The 13,013-nt window shown below is 28.7% G+C and overlaps 1 protein-coding gene across 1 annotated transcript; it reads left to right on the top strand.

The window, feature by feature from the left end:
* The first annotated feature begins 5,243 nt into the window (after positions 1–5,243).
* LOC114176655 (flavonoid 3',5'-methyltransferase-like) lies at positions 5,244–10,893 on the top strand. Its single transcript, XM_028061764.2, has 4 exons — positions 5,244–5,395; positions 5,483–5,713; positions 7,047–7,175; positions 10,393–10,893. Exons 1-4 carry the CDS (start codon positions 5,339–5,341, stop codon positions 10,681–10,683), a joined length of 708 nt encoding a protein of 235 aa, XP_027917565.2. The 5' UTR covers positions 5,244–5,338; the 3' UTR covers positions 10,684–10,893.
* Positions 10,894–13,013: the final 2,120 nt, after the last annotated feature.

The raw sequence follows: 13,013 nt of genomic DNA, 5'->3' as shown, positions 1-13,013 counted from the left end.
AGTCTGAGGATACCACCATTGCAAGGTTTCTTAGTGGCTTAAGTCTTGAGATAAGAGATAGACTAGAATTGTTGCCCTACCAAGACTTAAATGACTTGGTTCAACTTTGCATAAAGGTAGAGCAACAAATTCTAAGGAATTTTTTTTTGAAATGACTACTCTAACTCTTATACCAAGAAAGAATTCAAGAGGGAGGGTAAGCATGTCAAAGAGGAACCCTCCAAAAGTTTCAAGGAAAAGGAGAAACCAAGGGAAGGCACATCTACACACATTCACACTAGTGAAATCAAATGTTTCAAGTGTCTTGGTAGAGGTCATGTTGCATCTTAATGCCCCACCAAAAGACCATAATCTTAAGGGGTGTTGACCACTATAGTCGCCAAGATGAGCAAGAAAGTGAGAGTGAGACTTCTAGTAAGGAGTATAATGATGAGTCTAAGGAAATTGCCTATCCTTGTGAATGAGACCTTCTTAGCAACCAACCCATTCCAAAAGAGCCAACACAAAGAGAGAATATCTTTGATGTAAAATTTAGAAAACACTTGTTCTCTCATTGTTGATAGTGGTTCATGCTGCAACTGTTGTAGTGAAACAAGGATAAAAAGTTTATCTTGTATCCTCTATCACCATCTCAAATGGTAGAAGATCAAATGCAAATGAAAAATAAAATAAATAAAGAAAAAGAAAATTCTACCTACATACATATTAGTGAAACAAGTTCCAACTGTTTAGGTAGAAAACACAAGACTTTTGAGTGTCCTAGCAAAAAAAGTTATCATTCTAAGGGGCAAAGACTTGTGTGAAAATAAGGTTATGCTTACTTCTTCCTCTAAAGAAGAAAAGCAAGACCAAAACAAACCTTGTGTTGAAAAGGGAAATATTTTCAAAATTATATGAATTCAACATAAGGAAAATAAGAAGCAAAATCAAAATGCTCCTAAAACCAAATACCTTTATCATTCATTTGATGCAAGGTGTATGAACATTGGCAGTCATATTCTTTGGATGTTTATCAATTTAATATTCATTTTGTTGTTTAGTGTTTGTTGCAGGATGGTCTTTGATCCTGGAGGAGGAAGACACAAGAAGACCAATAATAAAGGCTGATGTCATGAAGAAACATGTAGATCTGAGGACATATCCTTCGCAAGAAGGAGGGGATGATGACAAATGCCCCAGCCTTGGCCAAATGCAGACAAGAAGAGTGGTCCTCAACTACTGAGAGGGTCCAAGCTCTTATCTTTTGGGCCAACATTGTTTAAATATTATATTAGAATTTAACTTTTGGGCTTTGTATTTTGGGACCAGTAGAATAGGGTTTTCTTTGGGCCATGTATTGGGCCTTAGAGGAAATTGGGCTTTAAAAGTAATTTTGGACCAAAAAGGGGAATTGGGCTAAATGGGCTGACAGTAGAGCATCTACTCTAGAGAAGCCTAGAGAGCATCTTCTCAAGTGTGACTTGCTTAGGTGCCAAGTCACACCTCCCACATGCTTCTTTTTGGCTCCAAAATTCAACTTTCTAAACTCCTTTTCCCCTCCACTTTTTGGAGACTCCTTGGTCTCATTTTAGCCTATAAATAGAAGGCTTACGATATGTATTTTTGGAGCTTGAAATTGAGTAATGAAGTGTTGCCCAAATTTGTGCACAAATCTCTTTTGAGCTCACCTTAGAGTAAACTCTTCTCTAGTTTACTCTAGTCTTCTTCCTTACGAGTTAGCCTCACCTTTCTTAAGAATCCTTTCACCTAAACCACACCGAACACCTTAAGCTTCTTTCCTTCATGCTTCCACATCCAACACCATCCATGGAGCTTCCATTCTTCATGTAAGCTTCAATGGAGACAAGAAGAAGCCATCAACTAGTTTTGAAAGAATGACTTTTAAGTTTCATCAAGAGTGTTCTTGAGTGATAAGGTGTTGTTACTGCTAGGGTTTTGAATATGGGTTCATCCTTCTTGTTTGTTAAAGGAAATGTTCTTCATCTTTTTGTGGTTTTCAAGAGAGGTGTGGCTTCATTCCTTGTGGTATTTCAAGGAAGGTGATTTTAATCCCTTGTGATCATATGTTGTGGTTTCAAGAGTAGGTGGTTTATCATTCTTTGTGAGTTTTTTTGCAGAGAAGGTGTGTTTTTATCTTGAGTATGATTTTTCATGTTTCACTTGTGATTAGTGGTTGTAATATCAAATTCAAGATAATAATTAGTAGTTATTTTGTTTGAAGTGATTGCAATTGTATGTAGAATGTATTTTGATTTGAACCAGTATAAAATTTCCGAGTGTGACTTTCTCTATTCCTTATTATCTTTCTTCCGCTACTTTTGAGAAAGAATAATTTTTACAAACTTTCCAAAAGATTATTACTTTGATATTTATTATTACAAATTGTTTTAAACTTAAGATTTATTAAAAGAGAGTTTTGAATAGCTTAAAAGTTTTAAAAGTTGAAACTTTAACTTCAAACCAATTCACCTCCTCTTGGTTTTATCCAACTTCCTATTTTATTCTAACAATTGTCATCATAACTAGATTTTGATAGTTTTTCAAAACTAGATCTAATAATGGTTGGACAAAATCAAACCTTAGTTGATAATGCTTCTATCAATAGACCACCTTTGTTTGTTGGTGAAAATTATCCTTTTTGGAAAGTAAGAATGCAAATATTTCTTGAGTTTATAGGTAGAGGTGTTTGGAATGTTGTTGTTAGTGGTCCATATATTCCTATGATAAATGCTAACAATGTAAAAGAACCTAAACCTTTTTCATAGTGGACAACTGAAGAAAATAGAAAGGCTCAATATTATGTAAGAGCTAGAAATATTATTTCCTCTGCCTTAACCCTTGACGAGTTTTAAAGGATATTTGTTTGTAGAAGTGCCAAAGAAATGTGGGATGTACTTGAAGTTACTCATGAAGGCACATGCGATGTAAAAAGAGATAGGGAAAATACTCTAATTCAAGAATATTAGATTTTTTGGATGCTTCAAGGAGAAAATATCTATGATGTGCAAGAACAATACACTCAAATCATCAATCATCTTGTGAGTCTAGGTAAAACTTTGATATGATGAGTTAAATATAAAAATTTTGAAATCCTTGAACAGGACTTGGCAACAAAAAGTATGACCATAATGGAGTCAGAAAACCTCACCAACATTTTGAAATGTTAGTTAAAGGAACATTTATGCCATCATTTTTAGACTAAGGATCTTAAAAATCTAAAATATTTGTATGACATAAGATTAGCCCAATAAAAGGAAGAAGACACAATCTCTCAAAGAAAATATGCTCTTAACAACCTTAAAGAGTATGGTTAATTGTAAATTAGTGGACTGATCTAAACTAGAAAGGTATAGAAGATTGATTGGAAAATATTTATCTTATTATAACTAGACCATATTTGTCTTTTGCAAAAAAATATAATAAAAACATAATTTTTTCATAAAGATTCAAACAAATAGACGATGATAGTGTATGTAGTTATGTAAATAATAATTTTTTATATAAAAAATTACGATGGATAATTTTTAAAAGAAAAAAGTGTATGCATTAATTAAAATAATTTTCATTATTATCAATATTATATTTTTATTATTATTTTAATAATTATTATCTATATTTATATGTAAAGAGGATACACCTCTTTGATACACATTTTCACTTTTCCTATTTTATCTAATAATATAATTATTAACTTATTTGTCAAGGTCAATTGTCACATGTTCCAATTTTACTCTGATTTTGTCCATTTATTCCGTTGATTTTTTTTTTTAATTTGGATTAAAAATTTTACTAAAAATGATTTGTATTTTATTTGATAATATTTTGAAGAGTTTGTTGTACTTTCAAATTTGGATTAAATTTTTTACTAAAAATTATTTATATTATATTTGATAATACTTTGTTATTTGTTATTTGTTGTGCTTTCAAATTTAGATTAAAAATTTCACTCAAAATTATTTATATTTTTTTTTTATAATATTTCCATAACTCACATTTTTTCACCCTTATAATTTTGTTACCTATTAGCCTACATTTAATAGAGAATTCTTTATTTAAAAATATTAACCTACTTTCTTTATTTTATGTACTCATAACTTTGTAACTCCAAAATTTAGATCTTTTTCCTAATAATTTCATTAATTATTCATTATTTTTAAACATTTTTTAGCATCTAATTTATTATTTATAAATTAAATTAACTGAATTTAAAAAATTACAATAACAAAATATTTAAAATTACATAAACATAGGTGTGGAAGTGTTTGCACTAGTATATTAATAGAGAGGGAGAAAAGTCTTCAAAACATTATATAAATTAAGAAAGATAAAAGAGAATTTGTTAAAAAATAAAGAAGAGAAAGAAAATAGATAGTAAAGACTGATTTTATGTGTGTCATTATTATTAGGAGAAGTCCCTATTTATAAATATAAAAATCAACCAAAGAATACAATTCAATGATTACAATACTAATGATAATATTAATAACAATCAATAGCAATCAATCATAAATAACAACTAACCAGATAACTACTAACTAGATAACTACTAACAACTCAATAACAACTCAATGTATATTCATAAATTTTATAATAGAATTATATTACTTATGAGATACACAAGAGAGAGAAAAATACAATTTCTATTAAAAAAATTATTCATGTACAATTATGGTGCATTAATATGAGTTGACATTTTGAACAATTCATTTTATTCACTTTCTGAGTAACATAAATAAATAAGTTTTTTTTTTGTTAAAATTAAATTGTAAAAAATTAAATGTAAACATTAGAAATTATAAAAAAAATGTATTAAATAATTAATACATAAATTAATTTTGATTTAAAAAAATTGTGTGTAGAAAGAATCTTGTCCACATAAGCCTACGACTAACTTAAGATAAAAGGAAGAAGAAAACATTATTTTAGCATACATATACATTTCGTGCTATTCTTATCCGATGCCCCATTACACAGTTGAATTCCTCGATACAGCTAATTTCTTTCCTTATAATAAAGAAGAAGTCACAAGAAATTATAGAAAACAATTATAGACACATTTATAATACAACTATTTTATTCCCCACGTAGGTAGGTTTAATATTATTAATAGAGTTATACATATATAAATTTGATGATTCCGTTGACTTTCTCTTAAAAAAGAGTATTGGTTAATTAAAGAGGTTGATAAATTATTTTTTTCTCACTTCTTAAATGATTAATAGGTTTGATTTGATGGATGAACAAAACAATATTTAATTGATATCTATTTTTATTAATAAAATACGCTCAAAAAGATGTTTTGTTGAGAAGTTCATGATTCATCACCTAGAGCCTGTCCATGGATGACTTATCAGCACCCAAGAGCAAGATCCTGAAAAGTCCAGCACTTGCACAGGTAATTAAATTTACCCATTTTCATGCTTCAAATTATTATCGTTATTCACGAAATCAATTAATTAACTTGAAATTGTTTTATAAACAGTATATCCTTGAGACGAGTGCATATCCCAAAGAGCATGAGCAGTTGAAGCAACTCCGAGAGACAACAGTGCAGAAATATGGTTTCAAGAGTTTGATGAGTGTGGCTGTGGATGAAGCGCAATTCCTATCTGTTCTTCTAAAAATCATGAAGGCTCAGAAAACACTAGAAATTGGAGTTTTCACGGGTTACTCGCTCCTTTCTACGGCTCTAGCTCTTCCTCCTCATGCAAAGGTATAATATACTATTTTTTTTTTATTTAGATTTAAATTTTTTTGTAATGTCACTGGAAATTGAGTTAATATTCCTAGAAATACTACATTGTTTTAAAATAATTTACATCTCATTATATATATAATTTAATTAAGTTTTAAGTAGTTCATAAATTTTGATATTTTTAAATGAGTTTTTATTATAATAATTTGTTTCATTCAGTGATTAAAATATTTTTATTTTATTTTTATTAAGTATCTTGTTTTTTTTTAATGGGATCATATCATCGTTAGCTTTGTTATTTGTCTTTAATTCATGAATCAACTTGTTCTTTCTCTCTTTGTCTTCTTCAATTCTTTGGTCAACTCACTTCTTGTTCTTTTAAGCACAAGTTAAGTGAAAGTTGAAAAAAAAAGACACAAGTTGATCAACAAATTAAAAATGAAAAGATGAAAATAATGGTCACTTAATTTCATTGACCATAAAATCAAATGACAAAATTTTTAATATAAAAATATTAATTTTGTTACTTTAATTTGTTTGAATATCATTAATAATAATTAAGATATTTTAATATATATATATATATATATATATATATATTATCTTTAGTAATTATTATATGTATTTACTACAGTAAAAATTGACATTAATATATATATTAATATACCATAAGAAAGTAATCATATCGAGTTATTTATGTTAATAGAGAGACTAAATACCTACATATTTTTTACCCTTTTTATTAAAAAGTAATTTTGCCGTTGTTCTCGCTCCATTACTCAGCCATCTCCATAAGTAATATTTATAAGTACTTTTATACCTCCGTGTATTATGATATTTGTGGATTTTTTTTCCTCTTAAAAAACTCAAGTCAAATGTTTTAAATTATAAATTTAAGTAAAAAATAAATTTTAAGATACAATTAAATGAATTTTCTTAAAATAATATTAGTATAACTAAATCTAGTTTTTTTTTTTGAAAAATAAATTATATATTAAAAATTATAAAAAATAATACTCTAAATAAGAAGTATAACTCTGTAAAACATAATTTTAAATAATTCTTTAAATATTAATATTTTTGACAACTTTATTTCTGTGATTTGATTTTAAAAATCTATCTAAATAAAAATTATTAATAATAAATGAAAACTACTTACAAAATATTATAAAATGTATATTTTCCGCTATTACTAAGTGAATAATCAACATGTTCATATTTACTATTTATGGTCATCTACAAAAATTGTATTATTTTATCAAGAGACATGTGCAGGGATTTTTTTTTTTTCATGAATATATGGAATATAAAATAAGGAATAAATTGTGAAGAAATAATATGAATGTTGCAGATAATAGCAATTGATGTGGATAGAGAAGCATACGAGACTGGATTACCCTTCATCCAGAAGGCAGGAGTGGAGGACAAAATTGACTTTATCCAAGCAGATGCATTATCGGCCCTACGTGATCTTGTTGAAGTAAGTATTGTTTTGGCCTCATAATATTTTGACTTATGTCTAATTTAGCCTCTTTTATTTTGGACATTTATTTTAGCCTTTAAACTTTTTAATTATTAAAAGTGTTTAAATTTTCAAATATTATATAATTTCAGTTTCGCAAACTTTAATCATGTTAATTAAATTCTCTGAATATCATAAATCTGAGATTTCAGTTTTTGATGTTTTAAGTTTTTTCATTGAGTTTTGAAATAGCACAGCCATACTATTCTTTAATTACACCAAAGTATATTTTATTTTACCATGTTTCACTTGACAAAAAGATTAAAATCGTTTGTTTCGTGTTTTAGGACCAAATCAGCACACTAAATTCTGAAGTCACACATTTGTAACATTAAGAAGAGTCTATTGAACAAATTGAAATTTTAAAAATTAAAATTAAACAATTGTAATACAAATATTACAATTAATTCTCAAAATTTAACCATTCAACAATAAATCACTATTAATATGAATTTTAATATAGTGATCATAAAATTTAATAACTTTATTATTGACAGCGGTTTGTGATTTGATATTATGGGGTAATATCACTATTAATACAATATTATTATTTTTTAACTATAGACTTAATTAACCTAATATGGAGAAAGAAACAAAATAATTACGATAGAAAATTTAACAATACATTGACATATAAATATTAATTGAAAACTGAAATTTATAATAGGTAACATGGCTTAATTTTCTTTTTAGTGAAAAAATTATAAACAAAAAGGTATGATAATAAGATATTATCATGACAAATATATGATATATGATATGATAATAAAATTTATTATGATGAATATTATTCACTACAGTAAAAATCGAATTTAATTGAGGTTGTATTTAGTGTTTCCAAGAGTTTTAATTTCTCTTAAATGTGTTATAATAATATTAAAAGTATTAGAATACATCCTTTCTTTAACATCCATCCCAATTAAATTAAGATCACTAAAACTATTATAAATTAAGTATTAAACATAATTAGACATACAAGTATGTATTTACTGTCCTACACTACATAATAAATCATAATTTAAAACTTATATATATATATATATATATATATATAATTCATAAATTAGAAAATTTATAAATACATAATTTATATACCTAAGCTACAACTACTATTATTCAACCCTAAATTGTTTCATTATTGCGCATCTCTTCCACTTGCATCATCCTCTACTAATGTATAATATACTATCATCACAAGAAGAATAAAATCACAACACAACATAAACAAAAGGATAAACTAGTGAAATTTGAACAACTATAGCTCAATCAACACACTAATTCAACCATCCAATATATAACACAATAACATTCAATTACAAATAACATTCAGAAATAACATTCATTAAGACACATTCAATATACAACATAATAACATTTAATCAAAAATAACCCTTAAAGGTAAACTAGTGAAGCAAAAAGGTGTCTCGCCCAACGACTCTAACACTAGAGCTAAAATCCCATATATTCAACCAACAAACTCAACCCATGCCCAATGACCCTAACCGCCCTAAGCTATTTAGATTTCACAAAAATAAACTCACCCAACGCCTATGAGCAAACACTTGGAAGCTTGTTTTATCAAGTTCTCCCAACAAGCTATGTCTCTCCCAACAAGTGGAACGTCTAGAGCTCTTTAGAATCACATTTTTTTACTCTTACTCAACGGTGGTTTGACTTGTCCAACGAGTCTACATAAAATCAAAACCTAGATAGATGTATCATATCATCAATTTGTTCCATCGAACCATTCTTACACATTTCTTAGTTCTCAAAAAGCCTACATACGAGTTTAAAATACATTATATGGACCAAATTGACCAAATGATGCATCTTAGACAATTCATCAATCACAAACCATAGGCACCCCCATGATTTCACTACTTCATTCAATAACACAAATCAATCTCGATATGAATTCATCAATCTATTACATACCAGATTATTTATCCCAAAATACAATCACACCACCATTTCAATCACATCCAATCACACAAAATTTAGCATACATCTCACAATTTTAGGTTATTTCAACCAAACTTAGAATCAATCAGTCATAACAACACACCACTACTCTACAAATTAGTTTATCCAATAAAAAAATGAACATATATAAAAATATCACAAGATTACATTACCTTAAAATAGTTTTTCTTCATAGCTAAAACTCTCAACTAAAGAAGTACTTCCACTCAGAACTAGGGACCTAGAGTAGGCTATCCAAATAAGAAAAAAATTCAGTGTATGATAAATCAAGTTGAGAGGACCACTTCTCTCAACTAATCCCATTAAGATTTATCAATATTATTTGCATTATTATTTTTGTAAAAATTATGATTGATATTACAACTACAAACACACAACTAGATACATTGTCACATTATGAGCATTTTCAATTGAAGCATTTTGATAAGATGCCAAAATACATAGTCACATTTCAAGTGAACACTGCAAGTGTCACAAAAGTCCTATCAATACCTGTCTTAATCTACATAATCATATTATAATATCTTTTTTACCTAACGAGCTAATATATTTCATACTGTTATATATGGCAAGGTGTAATCTTGGGTATGTCACACACAACATTAACCTATAAAAATCACCATATATCATAAATCTATGTGATAATCCTAACATATTACACACCCACAATTAACCATCCCATAAAGGGTCACATGTCAACAATGTACCGCATTATATATACATATGCCTTAGTATTTTAAGCAAGCCTGTATCTCTGTCGTGCAACCACAGATTACTTAAGTGCCATGTTGTTTGGGTGTCATAATGTTGCTTTTACTGGTGTGCTATTTTATAATGACATTTTTTAAAATATAAACAAACAAACCCATTCTTTAGGATTTAAGGGGTCTATGTGGAAGTAGAACACAATGGTATATATTTGAGAAACATGATTATATACAAAAATGAATGTGAATCTCTTGTGAATTCAACTTAATGTGGAGATAGTATATGATTGTGTGATGATACATGAAAAGTTTTATATTGACAACAATTAGAATTGAACCTTTTATGTGACAATTCAAGATTTTCTTGATATTAATTATAGTTCTTAAAGTCATTGTTGTATTATATTCAATTGATATCCTTCTATACCTTGTCTTTGAATTTATATTTGAAGACTGGAAGGAAAATGATAATGCAATAAATGCAGGGAAACCATGGGGAGTCCTTTGACTTCGTATTTGTGGATGCTGACAAGGAAACTATGATAGAGTATCATGAGGTGTTGTTAAAATTGGTGAAGAAGGGTGGAACAATTGCATACGATAACACCTTATGGCTTGGTACAATGGCTATGTCTGAGGATGAGAAAATGGAAGATAAGTTCTGGAAAAATAGGAAGCCTACTCTCGAATTCAACAGCTACATAGCAAATGATTGTCGCATAGAATCAACTATTGTTTCCATCGGAGACGGTTTAACTCTTTGTCGACGTATCTGACTAGTCACAAATTTGAAATGTATTTTCCTCACTAATAATATTTTCAAGTTAAAAGTCATGTTATTTTTAACAATGCAACAACCAATTCCCAAACATTTTATTGTTGAAGAAAAAGCTTTGCAAAGTTATTTATGTTCTATTTCTTTTATATAATAAATTTGCATCCATGTTGTACCTACTCCTTTATTAAATATACATATTTATCAAAAATTCAAATGTGAGTCTAAATTCCACATTGAATAGAGATGAGAAAGTTGAATATTGTATAATGATGAAAATTTATAAATTTATTGTCTTAAGATTTTAGGTTGGAAGTGGTGTCATTCCCTTATGTGGGTTGGACTTAAGTCTTGTATATGTTATGCATCTGCTCATTGAACCTCCTCCATCGAAAGACCCATCAATAGTATCAAAGTTGATGTTTAGTCTTTGTAACTGACTCACATGAGTATAGTATGGTCTTTGTATTGAAGTCTTACTAACAAAGGGTTCAAGTAAGCATGTCTCATTAAGATAAAAGACAATATGAAAAAGGGATACTCATAGTTGGGAATACTTCTTCTTGAGGGGTAATGTACTAGTGTGGAAGGAGGTCACCCTTGTTCTAAGTACACAATGGGCAGAGATGAAAAAGTTGAACACCATATAAGGATGAAGACTCTTAAACCTATTATTTTATGGTTTTGGGTTAGAAGTGGTGTCAATCCCTTATTTGAGTTGAACTTAGGTCTTATATGTTGTGTATCTCCCTAATGAACATTCTCCCTTAAAAGACCCATCAATATACTATCATATAAATAATAATAATAATAATTATAAAACCCTCTATTTTATGTTAATTATATTTAACTTTCTTGTTTAATTATGTAGTATGAAGTAATTTTATTATTTCATAAGTAAATTGATAAATTATGAGGAATTTGTACAAAGTAAATGATGATTTTTTTGTGCCAACTACTTCCTATTTTCGAGTTGCCTAAGAAAAATTGTGATTAAGGCTTCATTAACCGTTGGATTAGGCTAAAAATTTTGTAGAGCATTCTTAAAACATAGTTTTTCACTGTGACATGTGGGATTTGAATTGGAGGTGGATGGAAGGAGCAGTAATTCTCGCACTTTTAGTGTAAAAGTTAAGTCTCCACATGTTGTCCAATTTTGAGTTGCCTTGGTAATTTATTCCTGCTTCATTAATCGTTGAATCGATATTAAATTTCTATACAGAGTTCTTAAGACATAGTACGTTTTTATGAATGACTGATGTAGATTTTTAGACCAACATGATTTTGGTATGCAACATAAATACTCATTCAGATCCACCAATGGGTCTACAAAATGCAATTCGGAACAGGTTTAACATGCAACATGGTTTTAAGTGTTTCAGGCAATGTAGTTGCAGAATGACTATGCATTGAAACGTAAATACTATTGAATTAGGCCACAAATGTGTGAACTCATTAGCATCATTAAACTAGCAAAACAACAACTCAATCAAATAGGTTCCTTTAGGTTTCTATGCAAGCGCAATGCAAATGTCAAATGATTATGAAAAATCACTATAGAATGATAACGAATGACTCTAATGAGTTTAGAATGCTAAACTAAAGTCATGAATGCTATGCATGAGTTAAGTCAGGTCTATATTCTAAAAATGACTAGTGTACTATGCACTTCTACTATGAACAAGGAAACTAACATTATTGAGTTATTTCAAACGCATGGAAATAAAAAATTCAACCAAACCACTAACATAATGCATGACTCAAGAACCAATGATTGTAGAAAAGAAGCTAAGGCAAGGAAAGTAAATATGTACAAAAACCTAAATTAATGAGGCAAAAGGGTAATTAGAGAATGTTACTGAAACAATGTAGATTAAACATAAAATTGAAATCCATTGCAGTGAATGAACAAGGGTTTATCCACACTCAAGAAGACATCTTGATAATGTGTGTCTACTTTGGGGTCATGTAGTCCCGAAAAAGTAACATTGATGTGTGCAAATTTTACCCAAGCTCAAACCACTGACTCAGAAACAAGAACTGAATTGAAACTTGGAAAGCAATAAAGGGAAATTTAAAGGATTGAATTTAAAGACAGTAGAAATATAAAACTGCAAACAACACATAAACAAGCAAATTCAGAACTAAAACTCAGAACTAGAAATTGGAATAGAAACATAATCAATATATTTCATTGCAAAATGAGCATATTTAAACAAGAAAAAGAAGAGTTCTAAAATCCAATTGGTAAATGAGGCTCACTTGGCACAATTCCTGACCATTTTGTGCTTTTGAAAGACCAAGTCGAGCTACCCACATGGTAAGGAGAAA

The sequence above is a fragment of the Vigna unguiculata genome, chromosome 3 (assembly GCF_037176805.1).
Source record: "Vigna unguiculata cultivar grain cowpea cultivar isolate G323 ecotype 2 chromosome 3, ASM3717680v1, whole genome shotgun sequence".
In the NCBI taxonomy this organism is placed as follows: Eukaryota; Viridiplantae; Streptophyta; class Magnoliopsida; order Fabales; family Fabaceae; genus Vigna; species Vigna unguiculata.
This window is presented reverse-complemented; position numbering and strand designations above follow the sequence as displayed.